Source organism: Azolla caroliniana, unplaced genomic scaffold (genome assembly GCF_043228905.1).
Source record: "Azolla caroliniana isolate FFs.n. ecotype wild unplaced genomic scaffold, voAzoCaro1.0.p SCAF_6, whole genome shotgun sequence".
Lineage (NCBI taxonomy): Eukaryota > Viridiplantae > Streptophyta > Polypodiopsida > Salviniales > Salviniaceae > Azolla > Azolla caroliniana.
The window spans coordinates 4,027,507-4,044,574 of NW_028230441.1; the positions used below are offsets into that span (position 1 = coordinate 4,027,507).

The 17,068-nt window shown below is 40.2% G+C and overlaps 2 protein-coding genes across 2 annotated transcripts; both read right to left on the reverse strand.

Annotated features, from left to right (window-relative positions):
* Positions 1 to 4,509: 4,509 nt before the first annotated feature.
* LOC147862667 (uncharacterized) lies at positions 4,510 to 7,568 on the reverse strand. Its single transcript, XM_087320725.1, has 3 exons — positions 6,393 to 7,568; positions 5,487 to 6,131; positions 4,510 to 4,891 (listed from the first exon to the last, which is right to left on the reverse strand). The coding sequence occupies exons 1-3, from the start codon at positions 7,497 to 7,499 to the stop codon at positions 4,799 to 4,801; spliced, it is 1,845 nt and encodes a 614-aa protein (XP_087176851.1). The 5' UTR covers positions 7,500 to 7,568; the 3' UTR covers positions 4,510 to 4,798.
* A 5,478-nt stretch (positions 7,569 to 13,046) lies between these two features.
* On the reverse strand, positions 13,047 to 14,357 carry LOC147862668 (uncharacterized). The gene is made up of 3 exons (XM_087321128.1): positions 13,663 to 14,357; positions 13,404 to 13,565; positions 13,047 to 13,321 (listed from the first exon to the last, which is right to left on the reverse strand). The coding sequence occupies exons 1-3, from the start codon at positions 14,219 to 14,221 to the stop codon at positions 13,047 to 13,049; spliced, it is 996 nt and encodes a 331-aa protein (XP_087177254.1). The 5' UTR covers positions 14,222 to 14,357.
* Positions 14,358 to 17,068: the final 2,711 nt, after the last annotated feature.

Below are 17,068 nucleotides of genomic sequence, written 5' to 3' on the forward strand. Positions count from 1 at the left end.
CGATTCCTCTACCGCCTTGTTTCACATCGGGTTCACCAAATTATGTCGTGTTGTTCCACTTGCGCAGGAGAGACTAAGGCAGGACCGCGGGGGCCTTGAACCGAGGAATAACCGAAGAGAGGGAGGAGTGACGCAGGAACAATGGCCGAGCCACACACACACTCAAATACACAGAGCTCGCAACTGATTTGACAACGGGGAAAAAAACAAGACGAATATATATATACATGATTAGAGTTACAACTGGCAGGCCAGTGAGCGACAACGCTCTAACACTCACAGGCACACACAGAAACACGAGATGGAGACTCTGCCGGAAGCACTCGGGCTTTCCACGAACTAGAGGCAGTGTCCCGAAAACCTATAGGGTGCAACAACATAGGAAGACAAAGGAGAAGGGCTCGGTCCCGATCCGACAACACTTCGTCCTCGACAGAACGCCCTCCCGACTCTACCCCTTTCCCTCTCTTTTATAGCCCAAGGAGGGAAATACGTTAGAACCGGTCACACCACCATTATTATCTATCCTTTCGGACAGAGATACTCCTCGATTTCCTACCTAATGAATATGCGCTACCTAGGATATTTGCATCGGTTGGTCTGTACCTAACTATGTACAATACATCAAACTTTGTGTCCGTGTGTAAGGGCCGATTCACACACACTATTCCCAGATTCCGCCTCGGGACGGTTTTCTTCTCGACACCGTTCTGTCAGTTCACGAACTTCATCATGGGTTCAAAAGCACGTTGTGTGTATGTGTGTTCCTCCTTTAATTTTGTGTGAGTTGTCGTGGTCGATCACGTCCATTTGATTTAGGTTCATGAGTTTTTGAAATTCTGTGGGTGCCCTCTCATTTTGTGTTTTCTTCTAGTTTTTCTTCTTCTCTCTTTCTTTCCTTGAACATCTTTGTTTTCTATTTCTTCTTCCCTTCTCTCTTTCTTTTCTTCGTCTTCTTTTCTTCTGAGGCTTCTATCTTCCATTCCTTCCTCTTCCTATTTGTTCGATCCTGTTTGTTTGTGTCAGTTTCTACTTCTACTCATTATCATTGGTTCCTCGTCCAGTGAGTTATTCGGCCTTTGCCGCTGTTTTAGGATTTCCGGCCATTTCGACATCCACGACTATTCTCTCGTCACTATCTGGTTGTGATCCGGTTGTTGGTTATTCTTGGTCGTTGATTGTCGGTTGTCCGACCATCGCAACTTCGGTCACCGCTTCGTCGCCATCCGTCATTCCGTCCCTTAGGGCCATCTCTCCGACGCTCTGTCTGGCTTGTCTGGCCGCTCTTCGGCCGTTGTCCCAGTCGCCTTTGTCTCCATATTTGTCATTGGTGTCGGCGTTTCAGTTGCCATCTCTTTTCTTTTTCACTCGTCCATCTTCATCCGGCCCTATCTGCCGGTCTCTTTCCGGTGTTCCTATCGTCGTCGCCGGATCGTCGCTTTTCGGCGTCGGTATCGTCGTTCTGGTTGTTGTCTATTGCCATCAGTGTCGTCTCTTCTCGGTCGTACGTCTTTTTCTTTGTCTCCGTCGTTGTTCGACATCTCCGTCCAACTAGCTCCGTCCAATCCAGTATTGTCCGTTGGTCTTTGTTTGACGTCTCCATCTTTGGCGCCGTTTCGGTCGGTGTCTATTTTTCTACCGCTTTCCACTATTCGGCCTCTGTTCGGCCGACTTAGTCTCCGGCTTGTGTCTTTCCTGTTGTGTCTCTCCGGTCTTCTTTCAGCATCATCATTATTCTTGCCTTTGGTTGTCAAGTCGTCGTCGTCACTCCAGCCCCTATCCGACCGTTCTGGATGTTGTCCAACCACTCCGGTCACTTCTTGGCCGCCGTTCCGATCGCTTTACGGCCGCTCCATTTATGTTCATCATCATTGTCTTGTCACTTGTTCATTGCTGACGGCGTCTTCGTTCATGTTTGCCCATCCGGCCTGTTCGTCTTTGTCTTTTTGGTTCTCGCGCACCATGCTTTCCCGCACACGCACATTGTCGCTAATTGTACGCTTCCACATACGTCTGTTGTGTATCCTTTTGGGACATCCTTTGGCACAACATCACCGTGTTGCATTCCTCGACCTCGACGGCTTCCAATCACCATCACCATTTCCCGGACATCATCCATTTGATTTCTCACACATTATAGCCACCATTTTCGCACAACTCGTCGTTGCCATGTCTTTGTCGCGTATTAGTCTTCGACTTCGTCTCCAAAGGGGGGTTGCCTTAGTGGTCGCCAAAAAGTGTTGTAGATTTTAGGGTTAGGGTAGAGGATGATGATGATAAATGATAACGTATGTGTGATGATGATGGTGAGAGATCATGAAGATGTTGACAAGCATTGAGGGGTGGGGGGTGGTGCCTAGAATGGCTCCACCCCCCAAGGGGGTTCAACGTAAGGGAGAGAGAGAGAGAGATTGAAAGAGAAAATGTTCATTCTATTCATTTATTCCCCATAAGCAGTGGTGCCTTTTGACAACCGTTTTGACCGTTTTTGGCAAATTTAACTGTATATGAAGGTTAATTTGAAAATGAAACTGTCAATCTTGACGGGCATATATTTTATAAAAACGTAAAAATGAAGGTTTTAAATTTGTTAATACTGTCAAATTTTGTTTAGGCCAAAACAATAGTACATGTATTAGTAGTTACAAATTACAATTCATAGGTTGTTGCATATAGTTTTATTTGAGAGGGTAAATGTGTAAACATATGTTATGTGATATGATAAAGGAGAAGAAGTGCCCGGGCATATGCATAGTCATAGATTGACACATGCGTGATATTCGCCATATTCTCCATGCGTGATATTCTCAATATTCGAGAATACAAAATGGCCCTAAGAATATTTAAAAACCATTCGTTTTGTAAAATAAATATACAAACAATTAATTAATTAATTAATTTAAAAATAAACCAATTTAATTCACTAAAAAAAAGAACAATTATTCATTAATAATTTATAAAAATATGATTAGTATAAACTCTCTTTTCTAGTGTCAAATAAAAAAAGAGGAGAGTTTATGAACCTTTATTTTATTTAAATAATTGATTTTTTTATTTTTTAAAAACGAATATTTTTTTATTTACTATGGAAACATGATTAATGTGAAGTCTCAATTTTAATGTCACGTAAAAATATCCATAAATTTTGGGAAAAGAAAAGGTGAAGAATTAATGAACCTTTCTTTTATTTTATTTATTTATTAAAAAATAAAGCGAAAAATTATTTTATTTTATTTATTTATTTGGTAAAGAATCAAGATCTCCAATGAAAATTTATTACTGTCAAGTCTCTCTCAACTCTCTATTTTATTATCCCTTTTTTATTGTTAAGTCCCCCTTTTTTTCCTAAGAAACTAAAAGGAAGGAGTTCACCTCCTTTTTTTTGCTTTTTTTTTAAACGAATACTTGACCACACGAATGTATGTGTATTCGTTTGCATTCGAATGGAAAATCCCACGAATGCGAATATGTCAATCTATGCAGCATAGTGTGAAAATAAAGTTAGGGCTTCTTCTATTTTCAACCATTCCTCTCTTTTGTTTGTTTGTTTGTTTGTTTCTCTCTCTCTCTCTCTCTCCCCACTTGCTTCTTACTTCTTTCTTGATTTCTCTCTCACTCTCTCCCTTGCTTTGATTAAGTTGTAATTCTTTCTTTCTTTCTTCTTTTTTTTCCAAAATGAATCTACTTTGCCATTAGTTAGGCAGGATTATTACAAAGAGACTATACAAGGAGGCTTATTACAAAGGAAGTGGATACCTATAGCTAAAAGTGGTGCCCTTCAATGTCGGCCAGTACGAGCCGACACTTGGGGCCTATATTGAAGGGAGGCTACCATGTGAGTTTTTCTTTCTTTCTTTCTTTCTCGGGCTCTTTGCTTTGATCAAGTTATACTTTGTTCTTTCTTTCTTTCCCACCCTCTCTTTTACACACAAGTTATAATTGATCATTGATGGAATACATCCACAACTTTGCAACTTTGCATCTCTCACACACAAGCTATAATAGATCATTGATGTCAATGCATGTCTTCAAATTTTACATGATGCAAAGGCTTGTGAAATAGAACTCTATAGGTTTGTTGACACTTTACGTTTAAATTGTGAAGGCTATACTATGCATGAAGCTTGGCATGTGTTTTGTAAAATGAAGGATTGGCAAGATAGTTTCCCTCATTTGATGAAATTATGGCACACTACTTTGGTCATTCCATCTAGCACGGTTTGGTGTGAGAGAGGGTTCTCTAAGCAAAATCTCATCAAGCTGATGAAAAGAAATCGATTGAATATAGAACATTTAGATGATTTAATGCAAGTCTCATTGAATGGGCCACACATTAAAGAAATACAATGAGATTGCGTATATGAAATTTGGAAAGATGCAAAGGATAGAAGGGTATAATATATTGTTGTGTACGAATATTCGATGTATTTACTTTTTGATGGGCAATTTTTTTGACAAACCGTCGTTTGACAGGCAAAAATTTTAGAATACCGTTCTCATGACAAGCAATGTTAGCCGTCAAAAGGGAACACTACTTGTGAATCAAAGAAGTACATTATAAAGAAGATTTGAATATCTTTCCCATATACATATGAAGAGCACAACAACATGTGACAAATGGCATTCATGTGCCTAATGGATATTTGCATGTGTCATAGATTTATAACGTAGAGGCTTTTTCCTACCTCCACTTATTTGGATGAAGTTATTCGGACAGATATGTAATATAGAGGGTTTTTTCTACCTCTAAATTTTTTTATAGGTTGCGTTAATCCATAAGTCCTCCTTAGCTTGGGCATCATATCTTGTGACATCGTTTCAACTCAGTGATAATTGCAAGCTCAAGCTTCCTTTGAATATGAATATCTTGATTCAATGTGGTATTCAAAATCTGCATTAAAACAAGTGAAGAAGCATATTAAGTCTATGGTTAGCTTTCAAGAGTAGGATGATTGCGTTGAACAAAAACAAAAACAAAAAATCAATTCCAACCATTTTTACTTTAGGTTTTATTTTGGATATTTGAGTAAAGATCCATTTTAAGAAAAAAGAAACGATGAAACAAAGTGAATGGATTCATAGTCATTGGAAGAATATCTGGTTTTTAAAATGAGTACAATTATTATACCCTAAGATCTAGCTAGCTTATATGAATTACACTCTTATCAGAACATAATAATAGGCCAATCAGTTGAAATGTGTTCCTTGTTTAAGTTCATGGACGTGTTCAAATAGGATTGGTTAGGGGGTAATGCTCATGAACTGCAAAAATCCTAAACAGACTGCTCTATGGCACCCCACCCCTACAGTGAACAAAACACTACAACAAACTTACATTCAACCTAGTTCCAACCAAGATATGGGTGCCTAAGAGTGCTATATTCTTGTAGCCATTATATATTTCTGTCAACCTTGTTAACGAGGTGAAGCGAATCTTACTGTTGTCAATCTAGATTCATTAGGTGCATAAAACACTATAATCTCACCTTGCCATGGATACGGTGGAAGATGGTCGTGCCCCCGGACAGAGACGCGCTGCACACCTCGACCCTGTATCGGCGGAGCATCCGCATGATGCACGACCACACCCCGTCTAGCCCATGATGCGCTGTCTTGTGCTTCATGTGCACGGGATCGGCCCCGGCTCGACTGCCCGCCCACGCTTCCACACAAGTGGACACGTTGTGGCTGTAATTCACCGTCACAAGCACATCGTGCTGGCTGCCGCCCCGTTTAGAGGTGTTTATCCGTACGGCTACATGGCATGCCTCAGCCGCTGCCGATGCATCGCCAATGCTTTTGCTGTTGTTGTCGCCACCGTCTTCACCTTCTTCTTCTTCTTCTTCTTCTTCTCCTGCTGCTTCTTCTGATTCAAGATCTGATATGGATGCAATGGCCGCCATTTTTTGGGCACCCACCACCGGGCGGCCCCCTCCGCTTCTTCTCCGGCCGAATAACTCACGAGGGCCGGCAAATACGCTATTGTTCACGATTAGTATATCAGGATGGGCAGACATGTTCCTGAGGATGTGTAGCACCTCCCTCCCCTTGCAGTGCACCTCCTTCAGCCTCCTCCGGAGCGACCGAATGTGCGCCATTACCTCTGTCAACACGGTCAGCCGGTCCGAAGCCTGCAATGACCAGTATCGATCAGTATCAGTATCAATCTTTCTCTCTATCAGTATCAATCTTTCTCTCTATCAGTATCAAACTTTCTATCTATCTATCTATCAGTATTGACCAGTATCAATCTTTCTATCTATCAGTATTGAACAGTATCAATCTTTCTATCTATCAATCTATCTACCTATATATATATATATATATATTTAATGGTTGTGCCAAAACTGTTAGCATTGAATCACTGGTGGATACAGAGATTTCTTTCTTACTTTGGAGAGCTTAGAGAGGCTGGGCACCAGTGATTGGAGGAGGTTGAAGGTGTCGCTCATACTCTTCCTGCGTTGCCGCTCACACTGCACGTGCATCTCTCTCTGTGACATTTGATCTCCTTCTCTTGATCCTGTACCCACCTGCTTCCTCTTTTTCTTCTTCTCCTCCTCCTCCTCCTCCTCCTCCTCCTCCTCCTCCTCCTCCTCATCATCATCATCATCATCATTGTTATGGTTATGGTTATGGTTAGTGTTACTGAGAATTTCTTGCTGCTGCTGCCGCCTCCGCCGCTTATGTAGGATGTTGCCCAGGTCCGGCCATGACCGCTTCTTGCTCTGAGTGTTGCTTCCCTGGTGCAGTGATGGCCATGGCGAGCTCCTGCGAGCTGAGGATGCAGCCCTCGTTGATATTGCTACGTTTCCATGGCGAGCATACTCCTCGTCATTCATCATCATCATCATCGTCATAGCCATGCACTCATGATCATCGACGACAGCAGCATTATTGACGGCAAATATGTCGTCCACAGTATAGTCGCTGGGCTCACGACTCAGAAATGTAGGCCCAAGAAACGTCTCGTTATATTCCTGTATGAAGAAGCTCTGCTGCTTGTCACCGTCGACATTATTAGGCATGCTTTGAAGTGTGGGGACTTCGACAGCACTGGCAGGACCCGCAGCCTCCAGCTGCTGGATACCAATTCCATGGCTAATATTTAGCAGAGAAGAAGAAGAATTACTGGCTAGCACATTATTACCAGTAGTAGTACCAGTAGTAGCTGCAGCAGTAGTAACAGTAGAAGAAGATGAGGAAGGGGAGGAGGAGGAGGAGATGGAGATGGAGATGGAGGATGGAGGATGGCCATGGCCATGGTGATGAGTAGCAATAGCAGGAAAGAACAGAATGTCCTTGTCGAAGCAAGCGCTTATATTGAGATCATCATGGTCATCGTCAGGACTAGCATTCATCATCATATGGTTAAGATGATGATTATACTGATCTGGAATATCATGGTATGGAGATTGAAGATCGGCAGACTCGGATGGCAAACTGATCAGATATAAGAAGTCATCATCAACAACATGATGGGTAGTAGGAGGATCCATACATACACATAAATCATATACAACAGATATTTATAAACTCTGTGTGTGTGTGTGTGTGTGTGTGTGTGTGTGTGTAACTCGCTGCTGCTGAGATTACTGAATTTATAGGTGCACAGAGATATTATTTTTTTGTCTCTCTTTTTCTGATCAAACAAACACTCTGGTGGTGGAATTAAAAGGGAGAGAGGAAAGCAAAATTCTTTTGAGTTTTCTGAGACTGATTCCCATCGCCCTTTCTTTCTTTCTTTCAATCATCCATCGTATGTATGTCGTATGTATGTATGTATGTATGTATCAGTATGTATGTATGTATGTATCGGTATGTCCACAAGACGGGGGGAGGAGCCAGAAATAAGTTTGTAATGAGAGAGAGGGTCAGGATGAGCATTGAGGATCATGGGGCATATATTTGCAACGTCTTAGCATTTGCAGCCAAGCAATTGGACTGGCGAATGAGCTGCAATGCAAAGCCTTCGTTTCTTTTCTTTTCTTTTCTTTTCTTCTCTTTTTCTTTTTCTTTTCGTACAGGGACATCCCACACGACAGACAGGCTTTGTCTCTGCATGTCTATTCTGCAGAGAAGGGTCTTCTCAGTCCAAATTTGGGCCATGCAGATGCTCCCAAGAGCAGATTTGACAGTTTTCCAGAAAGAGAGAGAGGGGTTAGGGTTAGGGTTAGGGTTAGGGTTAGGAAGGGAGGACCACTGATGATAGATACATACATACGGCACGTCGTTACAACAAAAAATAAACATGTGAAAGATAGATGGACAGTGGCCGCACACACACCCACTGTGTGCAATTAATGAATGAAAGTCACGAGGCAGGTGCAGGTGACCTAATAATACCCCCGTGTCCATGTCAATCAAGAAGCTTCTCATGAATTCATTCACCCCTCCCTTTTGCTTTCCATGGTGAATAGGACCCATATACATACATGATATACATCCATACATACATACGTCTCCCTTTTGACATTCTGACAAACCCACCATCCATTATTTATTTCTACGTACGTCACCGTCTCACAGGCTCTCTCTCTCTCTCTCTCTCTCTCCATGTATTCTACACTACTAGAACTCTTTTCGACCCCCCACTTCTTTTCGAGAGGCTTGGGTGGAAATAAAATTAGCATTAGTGTAAAGTCACTTCCTTTATCGAGTATACCACGTATTGTACCACTACTAGAACTCTTTTAGCTTAAGTTCTATGTTTACTTTATTTTATTTTAGTTATGATGACTGGATAAATACTCATTTTGTTGTAAACCAATTGTCTCATGGGCCAAATTTGGCCTTAGAAGACATTAATATATCTTTCTTTCTTCTTTCTTTCTCTCTCCCTCACTCTCCCTCTCTCTCTCACACACACACACACACACACACAAATGAAACAAGCGCTTAAATTGAGATGGCAATGTCTCCTGTTAATGGCATCATAATATTAACCTTTTCTAAAGGTATTCTCACGCTTTCTACTACACAAGAATGCCCTTACAAAATTTATGTCATCATCTCTTTCTCTCTCTAATCTCCCCCTATCCTCTCTAACCTCTCTATGTAATATGTACAATCTAATGTTCTGAACTTTTATAGTAAACTCTAGTAGATGTGGTCTCCACTATATAAATGTCCTTGTTGTAATAGTAGTAAACTCTGATCTGTTTGTTGCCTTTCACCTTCCTCTTGTGAAAAACTCATCAAAATACGTAGCCATCTATTTCTCATTTAATTCACTACCAAAATGTGAAAAACAATGTCCTTTATCGCACATAATGTGTGACTAATCAACTTCAATTATATGTTTTGAACTATGATATGAACATTTGACACAAATATATGCCAAATTACATGTGAATACTCTATGTCAATGTGTCATTAACCCAAACTCATCCCATAATATGCTATTTTAATTAATCAAGCTAAGATTAGACATCATCATTTCCTTCCATTTTTCAAGCTTATATAGGGTTTCTACATTATGTACATTCTCCATTATCTCACGATCATCTTCAAGACTTGTCCAAAATCAACAACATAATCTCATAAAAAACACGATCTCATCTACAATACCATGTAGTTGGGATCATTTTTAAAAAACACTTTTTATTATTCTAGCATATATACATCTATATTTCATACATGGGAATTATAGTTGGGGCCAATTTTACAATTTTTAAAATCATAACGCTTTTTATTATTCTACCATATATACATCTATATTTCATACATGGGAATGGGATACATTGCAGAAGTTCTAGGAAAAAGTATAGAATGTTGGCGACGGTTTATGTCACTACCACTACAAGATCAGGCCATCATACTACATGGAATTAGGGGCGGATGGACAATGAGATCAGAAATCATTAATGCTCTACTTATCAGGGAATCTGCTACTCAAATGACGACAATGGAGAAATGGATAGGCCACGAGGAGGAGGGATCTCTGATCTCGAGAGGTATGGGACCACCAGACAGGCTCGAAGGCTCTGAATTGCGAGACACTGAGACACCAACATAGAATAACGCAATTCGAGTACTTGCGTATACTGGTCATAAATGGATTGTAGATCCTGATCCGATCAAAGTACAACCCGATTGGCACATAAGTACTAATGAAAACACATGGCTACATAAGGTCAGTTGGGACCCTTTGCAATGGACATGGTGAGATCCCTACGCAGGGCAAGGTAGCAAACCGATCCCTTTCTTCCAATTCACAACTAGATTGGGTCGCCACATTCTAGCTGCTCAAACCACCTGAGAGACGGTTGTTGCGAAGGTCTAGCACACATTTCAAGTTCCTCCCACAATAATCACCAAGTTTTGGCAGAAAATCTGGAAACAACAGCACATAAGACGAATTACCACGTTCCAATGGCTATTAATACATAAGTCCCTACCAGTGGGAGCATGGCAACATGGGAACCTTAGCTCTCCTAATTGTGTAGTGTCCCCACATACAATAGAATCAATACGACACGCTCTGTGGGACTGCCCAACGCCCAATCGAATATGGCGGGGGGTTGGCCGCTTGTTGCAATTATGCCAGGTGTAAGGCTCAATCAAGTGGGGAAATATATGTTGGCTATCATGGTAGACCGTAGTTGGCAGATACGAGCATCAAGACGAGGAGATGACTTTGATGATAAAAGCACAAGAGGTATTTTTCTCCTCCAACAATAATGTCCACTCCACTCCTCTTAATGACAAATCTCAAGAGGTGTTGGAATTGATCAGCCCAATAACTCTTTGGATTCTATGGAAAAAACGATGCAGGCAAGTCTTCTCCAACCAAATCGTACATCCAATAAGGTTACTACAAGAGATATCGAGTGAAATTGTAGCCACTCTAAAGAGCCAATATGATGGCCTCAAGGGCGGCTCCGATGGAGTTGAAAGACAATGAATAGCCTTCATCCAACAATGGTCGTCCTCTCACTTTCTTGACTCAGTGGGCATCCACATAAGATGGAACTATCGCGTCCCTATAGGGATTTGTACATAATTTTCTCATTTGTAAAATTGTATAACTAATGGAAGGAGTTTTTTGGGGGAAAATAAATAAATAAATGGGAATGGTGAGACTTTAAATGGTGTAGATTCGACATTATGCACATCCATCTAGTGTATTAATATTTCTAACATGTGAGCATATAGAAGTCGAGATCCATGAAAGAAGGAAAGGGTAATCAATTATAACACTTCGAAAGTGGGGTACATAATTACGATGGGAGATTGTGCCTTTCTAAACTACCAATAATGTGAAAGGGACAAGTTTAATAAAGTTCAGACTTGCTCATAAAGAGTCTCCTCCAATATGGACCCCATCATCTAGCATGAAACAAAGAGACACTACCACGGTCCACGACCTTACCAAGGATGTCCGATGTACTTCCAAATTTCTAATAAAACCTCAAGGAGGCACTCCCAACCATAAAGTTTATGTTACATGTACTGCAAAATTTCTAATAGAACCCCAAGGAGGCACTACAAGCCACATTAAGTTTATGTAAGATGAACTACCACATTTCTAATAGGGCCCAAGGAGGCACTACTAGCCACACTAAGCTCATGGAGGATGTACTTAGTAATCAACAAGAAGTTCTATTTGAACCGAACCAAACTGAAACCACAACTTAATGGCTTAGCGGTTTCAATGTTTGGTTCAAGTTCAAGTCTTTGTAAATGGTTGGGACTCAACAGTGTGGTTCGGCTATAATATTTATCGATTTAACAATTTTTTGTTTAAACGGTTGGAAAGGTCTAGAATTGACACTTGATTATGATTTTATTTTCTTAATTAATTTTTTGAGCATTTCAAATTTGAAGCTTAATTATGACATTTTAGCAAAAATCATAATTTTAAAATTTTGAATTGTGACCTAACTTGAAAACCGAAACCGAACTATGAAATCGTGGTTTTAACAGTTTTCAAATCCCTAAAACTGTTTAGTTTAAGCTTAGAATATTTGTAACAATTCGGTTAAAATGGTTTGGTGGTTAGGTACAATTAGGTTTAAGTTTTGATTCTTTTTTAGGCGATTTTAGTTTACACCCTCAAATCGAACGGAAGCATTGCTAATTGCTAGATGTACGTACTACCACATGCACTATATGGAGCCAAGGAGACACCACCCACCATCACCAATCTTATGGACGACATTTTACCACACGCGCTAATGAAGCCAAAGGAAGGAAAACACTGTAACCATCCACACAAGATAAAAGGTCATAAAGATGTGGATCAACAATATATCAATGATGGTCGTGCCGTGTCAAAACGAATATTTGACGCAAATCAAACCGAACCATTGCCGATTCCTAGATGTATGTACTACCACATGCACTATATGGAGCCAAGGCGACACTACCTACCAACACCAAGCTTATGGAGGCAATACACCACACATGCTAATGAAGCCAAAGGAAACAAAGCACTACCACCCACACAAGCGAAAAGGTCATAAAGATGTCGATCAATATATATATGCATTATAATATATGTATGTATATATATATATATATATATATATATATATATATAGCAATTGCCCTATAAAATGATGGTTGTGCCGTGGGAAAATGAATAATTGATTCTCCTAGGCAAGCGACATTTTGAGAGATTCTGACATTCGACCCAATATCACCACCTCTATCGCATGTATGTCCATGTCCAATTACGTTGTGATCAGTTGTTAAACATTTAACATTTGGAAGAGGGAGACAAAAGTGAAGAGACATCTTTCTCGTGACATGTAGTAAAGGCATGGTAGTTTCAAGGACATAATGGATGGAAGGGGGGGTGGTGGGGTTTGGGTTCATAAGGCAGAATATTCCATATACTCTGCCGCGTTTTGCTTTGCTTTTTGCTAAAGAAAAAGCACGCCGTTTTTCTATTTTTGAAAAGCACTAAAAAACTGTTTTTCTTGATTCTGGGTACACAAAAAAAAGGATATTTAAAAGTGAAGCAATCATGGTGAATATTACAATTTTCAGTATGATCTCTAATCAATGACTGGAGTAAGAATTGTGTAGAATGCAGCATATCAAATGTGCCCATGAACGCCCATGACATAGTCATTATTGCCGTGTAGAGCAGCTAGCGCACTGATTACTATCGTGCAGATTAAGGAGCATGTTGGGAAATCGATTAATGATGATGGTGATGCGGAGCTGCCGGAATAAACTGTCGGTGGCGGCGGAACTGGTCCGGCAGCGGACATGGAAGGGGCAGGAACCTCCACCACAGGTGTCTGGTTTGATGCAAGCATCCCCGATTCATCGACCGGTGGTGGAACCTGAGGGTTCTTACTGTCAGGGCCTGCAAGATCGACATAAATCCGAGATTAACAACCACTTTTCAATGCTAATGTTTTCATGGAATAAGATTTGGACAGACATACCTTCTGCACCGGAACTGGAACCGCCGCCGGGATAAGTGGTAGCCTGGGGCGACTGTGGTGATGATGACAGTGGAGATGCTACCCCTGCAGATGGCGATGGCGATGGCGATGGTGGCAGCAATGGCAATGACAACGGACTCGATGGTGTCTCAGATGGTGGCCCTACATTTTCTCTTCAAAGTTAGCTCTGTCGATCCATCAACACCACAAATATTTTGGTGGAGAAAGTTCAGAGAATGTGTAGTCCAAATGTATATACCTGTGCCGGAGATGGGAGGAGTAGCAGGCGACAAGTTAGGGCAACGGGCTTGGATGAAGCCCGCATCCAGACCACATGCAGAGGGGATTAGCCCTCTCAGATTCGGATAACTGGCACAGGCGGCATCGATCGCCCCACATGTGCAGGTCAAGTTGGAATCGCTTCCCTCGCCATGCCCATGCCCATACGCAGGAGCACCATCGCTGATGGGGACCGAAGGAACCATGAGCTGCTCTCGGATTGAGGCGCAGCACATGGCCTGCATTTCCTCATTATACGGCTCCTTCTTCGTGTCCGTCCACATTTGCGTCTCATCCACATTATCGGCAGAACGACTGAATGCAGCGGTAGATTGAGGCATCTGATGATGATGATTCAGAAGCGGATCAGCCAAGCGCAGTAATTCCAGGTAGCCCACACAGGAGGCTATGAAACTGATAATGCTGCCGGAACAGTCTGGTGGAGGAGGAGGACTACTACTGCTACTGCTACTGCCACTGCTACTACTCGTCATGATCAACATGACTAGTCCAATATAAACGTAACCGATTGCAGGCATTCTTGCTGATTCTGCTAATGCTAGTATAAATCAATGCTAGCAGAAGCAGATGATGATGGATGATCTCCTTCTTCCTCATCTTTGTTCGTTCTGTAGATCTTTTATAATAATTAGTCGCGCAAACTCTTGAGGCAGCGGTGCCTACTCCTCTGCTCCTCCTCCCACCCCTTCTTTCTCTCCCAAAATCTCGCCACCTAAAACCCTCACAATAACACCCCCTAAATTTGGAGGAGGTTTAGCCCCCACCATTGCTTGAAAGATAAGCCTTAAAGCCTTTTGGGCTTGACCCCTCCCCTCCTCTTCAATTGGGAGGCATGCATATTGCTCCACATCTTCATTCGTTGTTCGCCCACCCGACACTTCGAATCCATAGCTTTCGTAAACCAGGCCCCATCCCATGTCTCTCAGCTTGAACTAGAGCATTTGGCCTTTTCATCATCTTTCTATACACTTTTATGTACAGAAACCATAATGTAAAACTATGTAATGATATAATCCTGGCTAGTCTGATAAAAAAAACATTAATGATAACATGCCATCACAATGTCGGGACGTGGGTTTTGTTACATGTGATTCCTGTTTCTTCCGAAAAGAAACAAAAGGAGCAATGGAAAACATAAAAATTTACCATTGCTAAGGAAGGAACATATTGTGGTGTGCATGTGTGCGCACACATGCACACCACAATATTAATGCTATAATTTATGTCTCCACTGTATTAAAAGAAAACCTAAACACATCATCCTTCCCATGTATAATTTGTTTGTACAAGTTCTTACAACGCATACACATATCCAAATGATCTACTTTACCATTAATCTCTTAACGCAATTCCCTTTTAGGTTTCTCTAAAATTTACCATCTACATGTGCTTTCTCTTTGGCATTGAGAAATTGTCCATTCGATTAAACTTCCCAAGTACTTTTACTTTTGATAGTAAGTCCTTTCAATCCCAATTAAACATTGGGAAAAGTACCAGGATACCCCTAGAAGTTCGTCAATTTACCATAATGCCCCTAGAAGTTCCAAATTTACCAAACTACCCCTATGTCCAAAAAAATACACTTTATAAAAAAATTATACACTCAAATCTACAAGCCATATTTACTAGAATACCCCTAAACCGAAATTTATTTACCATAATGCCACTACATACCTATTTTGACCAATTTATACCACTTTATTTTTCAAAATACATCATAAATCAAACTAAATTATCAAAGTTATATTATATATCAAAAATTTCAATTGAAAGGTCACCATAAAATCCAATTCTATGAATTTACACCGAGTTATACTGGCTTAATACCATAAAACCCAAATTTGTGATTGAAGTGACCAAAACTTAATCTTAAAACCAAAACATTTGATCACGCACCAAATTTTATCATTGGGATACCATTTTGAAGCCAAAATCCATGAATTTGCGAATTCACAAACAATTTGCGGCCAAAATGTTAAACCAAATCTCACGAAAAACTTTCTACCAAAATGTCATTTTAAACGAAATCTCACACAACACTTTGCTATTAAAATGCCATCTTAAACCAATTTTGATGATTTTACACTAAATTTTGTTAGTAAAATGCAATCACAACTAAATCTCCTCAATTTCAAAAATACTTGCAAACCAAAATTAATTATGATCGAAATGTAATAATTACATGTTAATTTTGATCCTGTAATTCCAAAAATATCCTCAAAATCAAACATATCTATCGACTCAACAAAATATCTAATAATGCACAATGTAACCCCATATCTTGATGATGAAGACGATTGATCAACCCAATGAACAAGAAAGAAAAGAAAGACTACATTGATAGTTAGGTACAAAGGACCCAAAGAATCGCTTAAGTAAAGAAATTTGTGTTTGAAGGGTATTCTGGTAAATAGGGCTTGTATATTTGAGTGTATAATTACTTTATAAAGTGTATTTTTTTGGACATAGGGGTAGTTTGATAAATTTGGAACTTCCAGGGGCATTCAGGTAAATAGACGAACTTCCAAGGGTATCCTGGTACTTTTCCCTTAAACTATTCTCAAAAGGTGCTTTTAGTTTTGGCCTTAGAAGAAGTTAATATATCTTTCTTTCTTTCTTTCAAAAGGTTTTCCTTAATTTTGGGAATATACTATGTCACCATAAATTTGGCTCCTCGTGGCACCTTATAAACCACCCTTGTAGAGGTAATTTTATTAGTGCTTTTGCTTCGCAAAAATACATTGACTTAAGCATTAATGAATTACTTGCTTGAAAGATTTCCACGAGGGTCATGTTGCACTATGGTTGAAATTTTATATACTCCCTTCCATATATTTCCATTAGGCATCCGCATTAAGTGAATAATATGGAATTCAATTGAACACACTTTCCAAATATTACGTATGTCACACCATTTCCGTTATTTTTTTTACATGAAAAATCTTCAACATCATTGCATAAATATTCGCTATAAGCAATGGCCATCGTTCTCCTACTATTACACTTTTTTAGAAGTCACCATCTATATTTTTATTTTCCAAAAAAAAAAGCTTCCCATTAATGGCTTGAATCCCATATACAAAACGAGTTATGTACACAGTATCTATAGATACTCTATTATTTACAAGTCGCTTTCATGCATATTTGGTTATCATTGTTTAACACCTTAGATAAAAAAAAGGTGGGGCAATCGTTTTCCACATATCAACAAACGGTTGCTTGACAAAACCTAATATTTTTCAACAAACATGAAGACACAATTAGCAAGCTTCACAATGTAGATAAACTTTGATATCCCCGAAAACAATATGGGTGATTTATTCGACAAGGGGATAGAGCCAATGAGGTAGAGAGAAGCACCATAT

What these genes read in the sequence shown, in the direction of transcription:
- LOC147862667 (XM_087320725.1), bottom strand. Translation starts at nt 7,499, where the DNA reads ATGGATCCTCCTACTACCCATCATGTTGTTGATGATGACTTCTTATAT. An exon ending in GCCTCTCTAAGCTCTCCAAA is followed by an intron (nt 6,132 to 6,392) that starts GTAAGAAAGAAA and finishes TGGTCATTGCAG; the next exon opens with GCTTCGGACCGGCTGACCGT. An exon ending in TCCACCGTATCCATGGCAAG is followed by an intron (nt 4,892 to 5,486) that starts GTGAGATTATAG and finishes GTTTTAATGCAG; the next exon opens with ATTTTGAATACCACATTGAA.
- LOC147862668 (XM_087321128.1), bottom strand. Translation starts at nt 14,221, where the DNA reads ATGCCTGCAATCGGTTACGTTTATATTGGACTAGTCATGTTGATCATG. An exon ending in TCCTCCCATCTCCGGCACAG is followed by an intron (nt 13,566 to 13,662) that starts GTATATACATTT and finishes GAGAAAATGTAG; the next exon opens with GGCCACCATCTGAGACACCA. An exon ending in TTCCAGTTCCGGTGCAGAAG is followed by an intron (nt 13,322 to 13,403) that starts GTATGTCTGTCC and finishes TCGATCTTGCAG; the next exon opens with GCCCTGACAGTAAGAACCCT.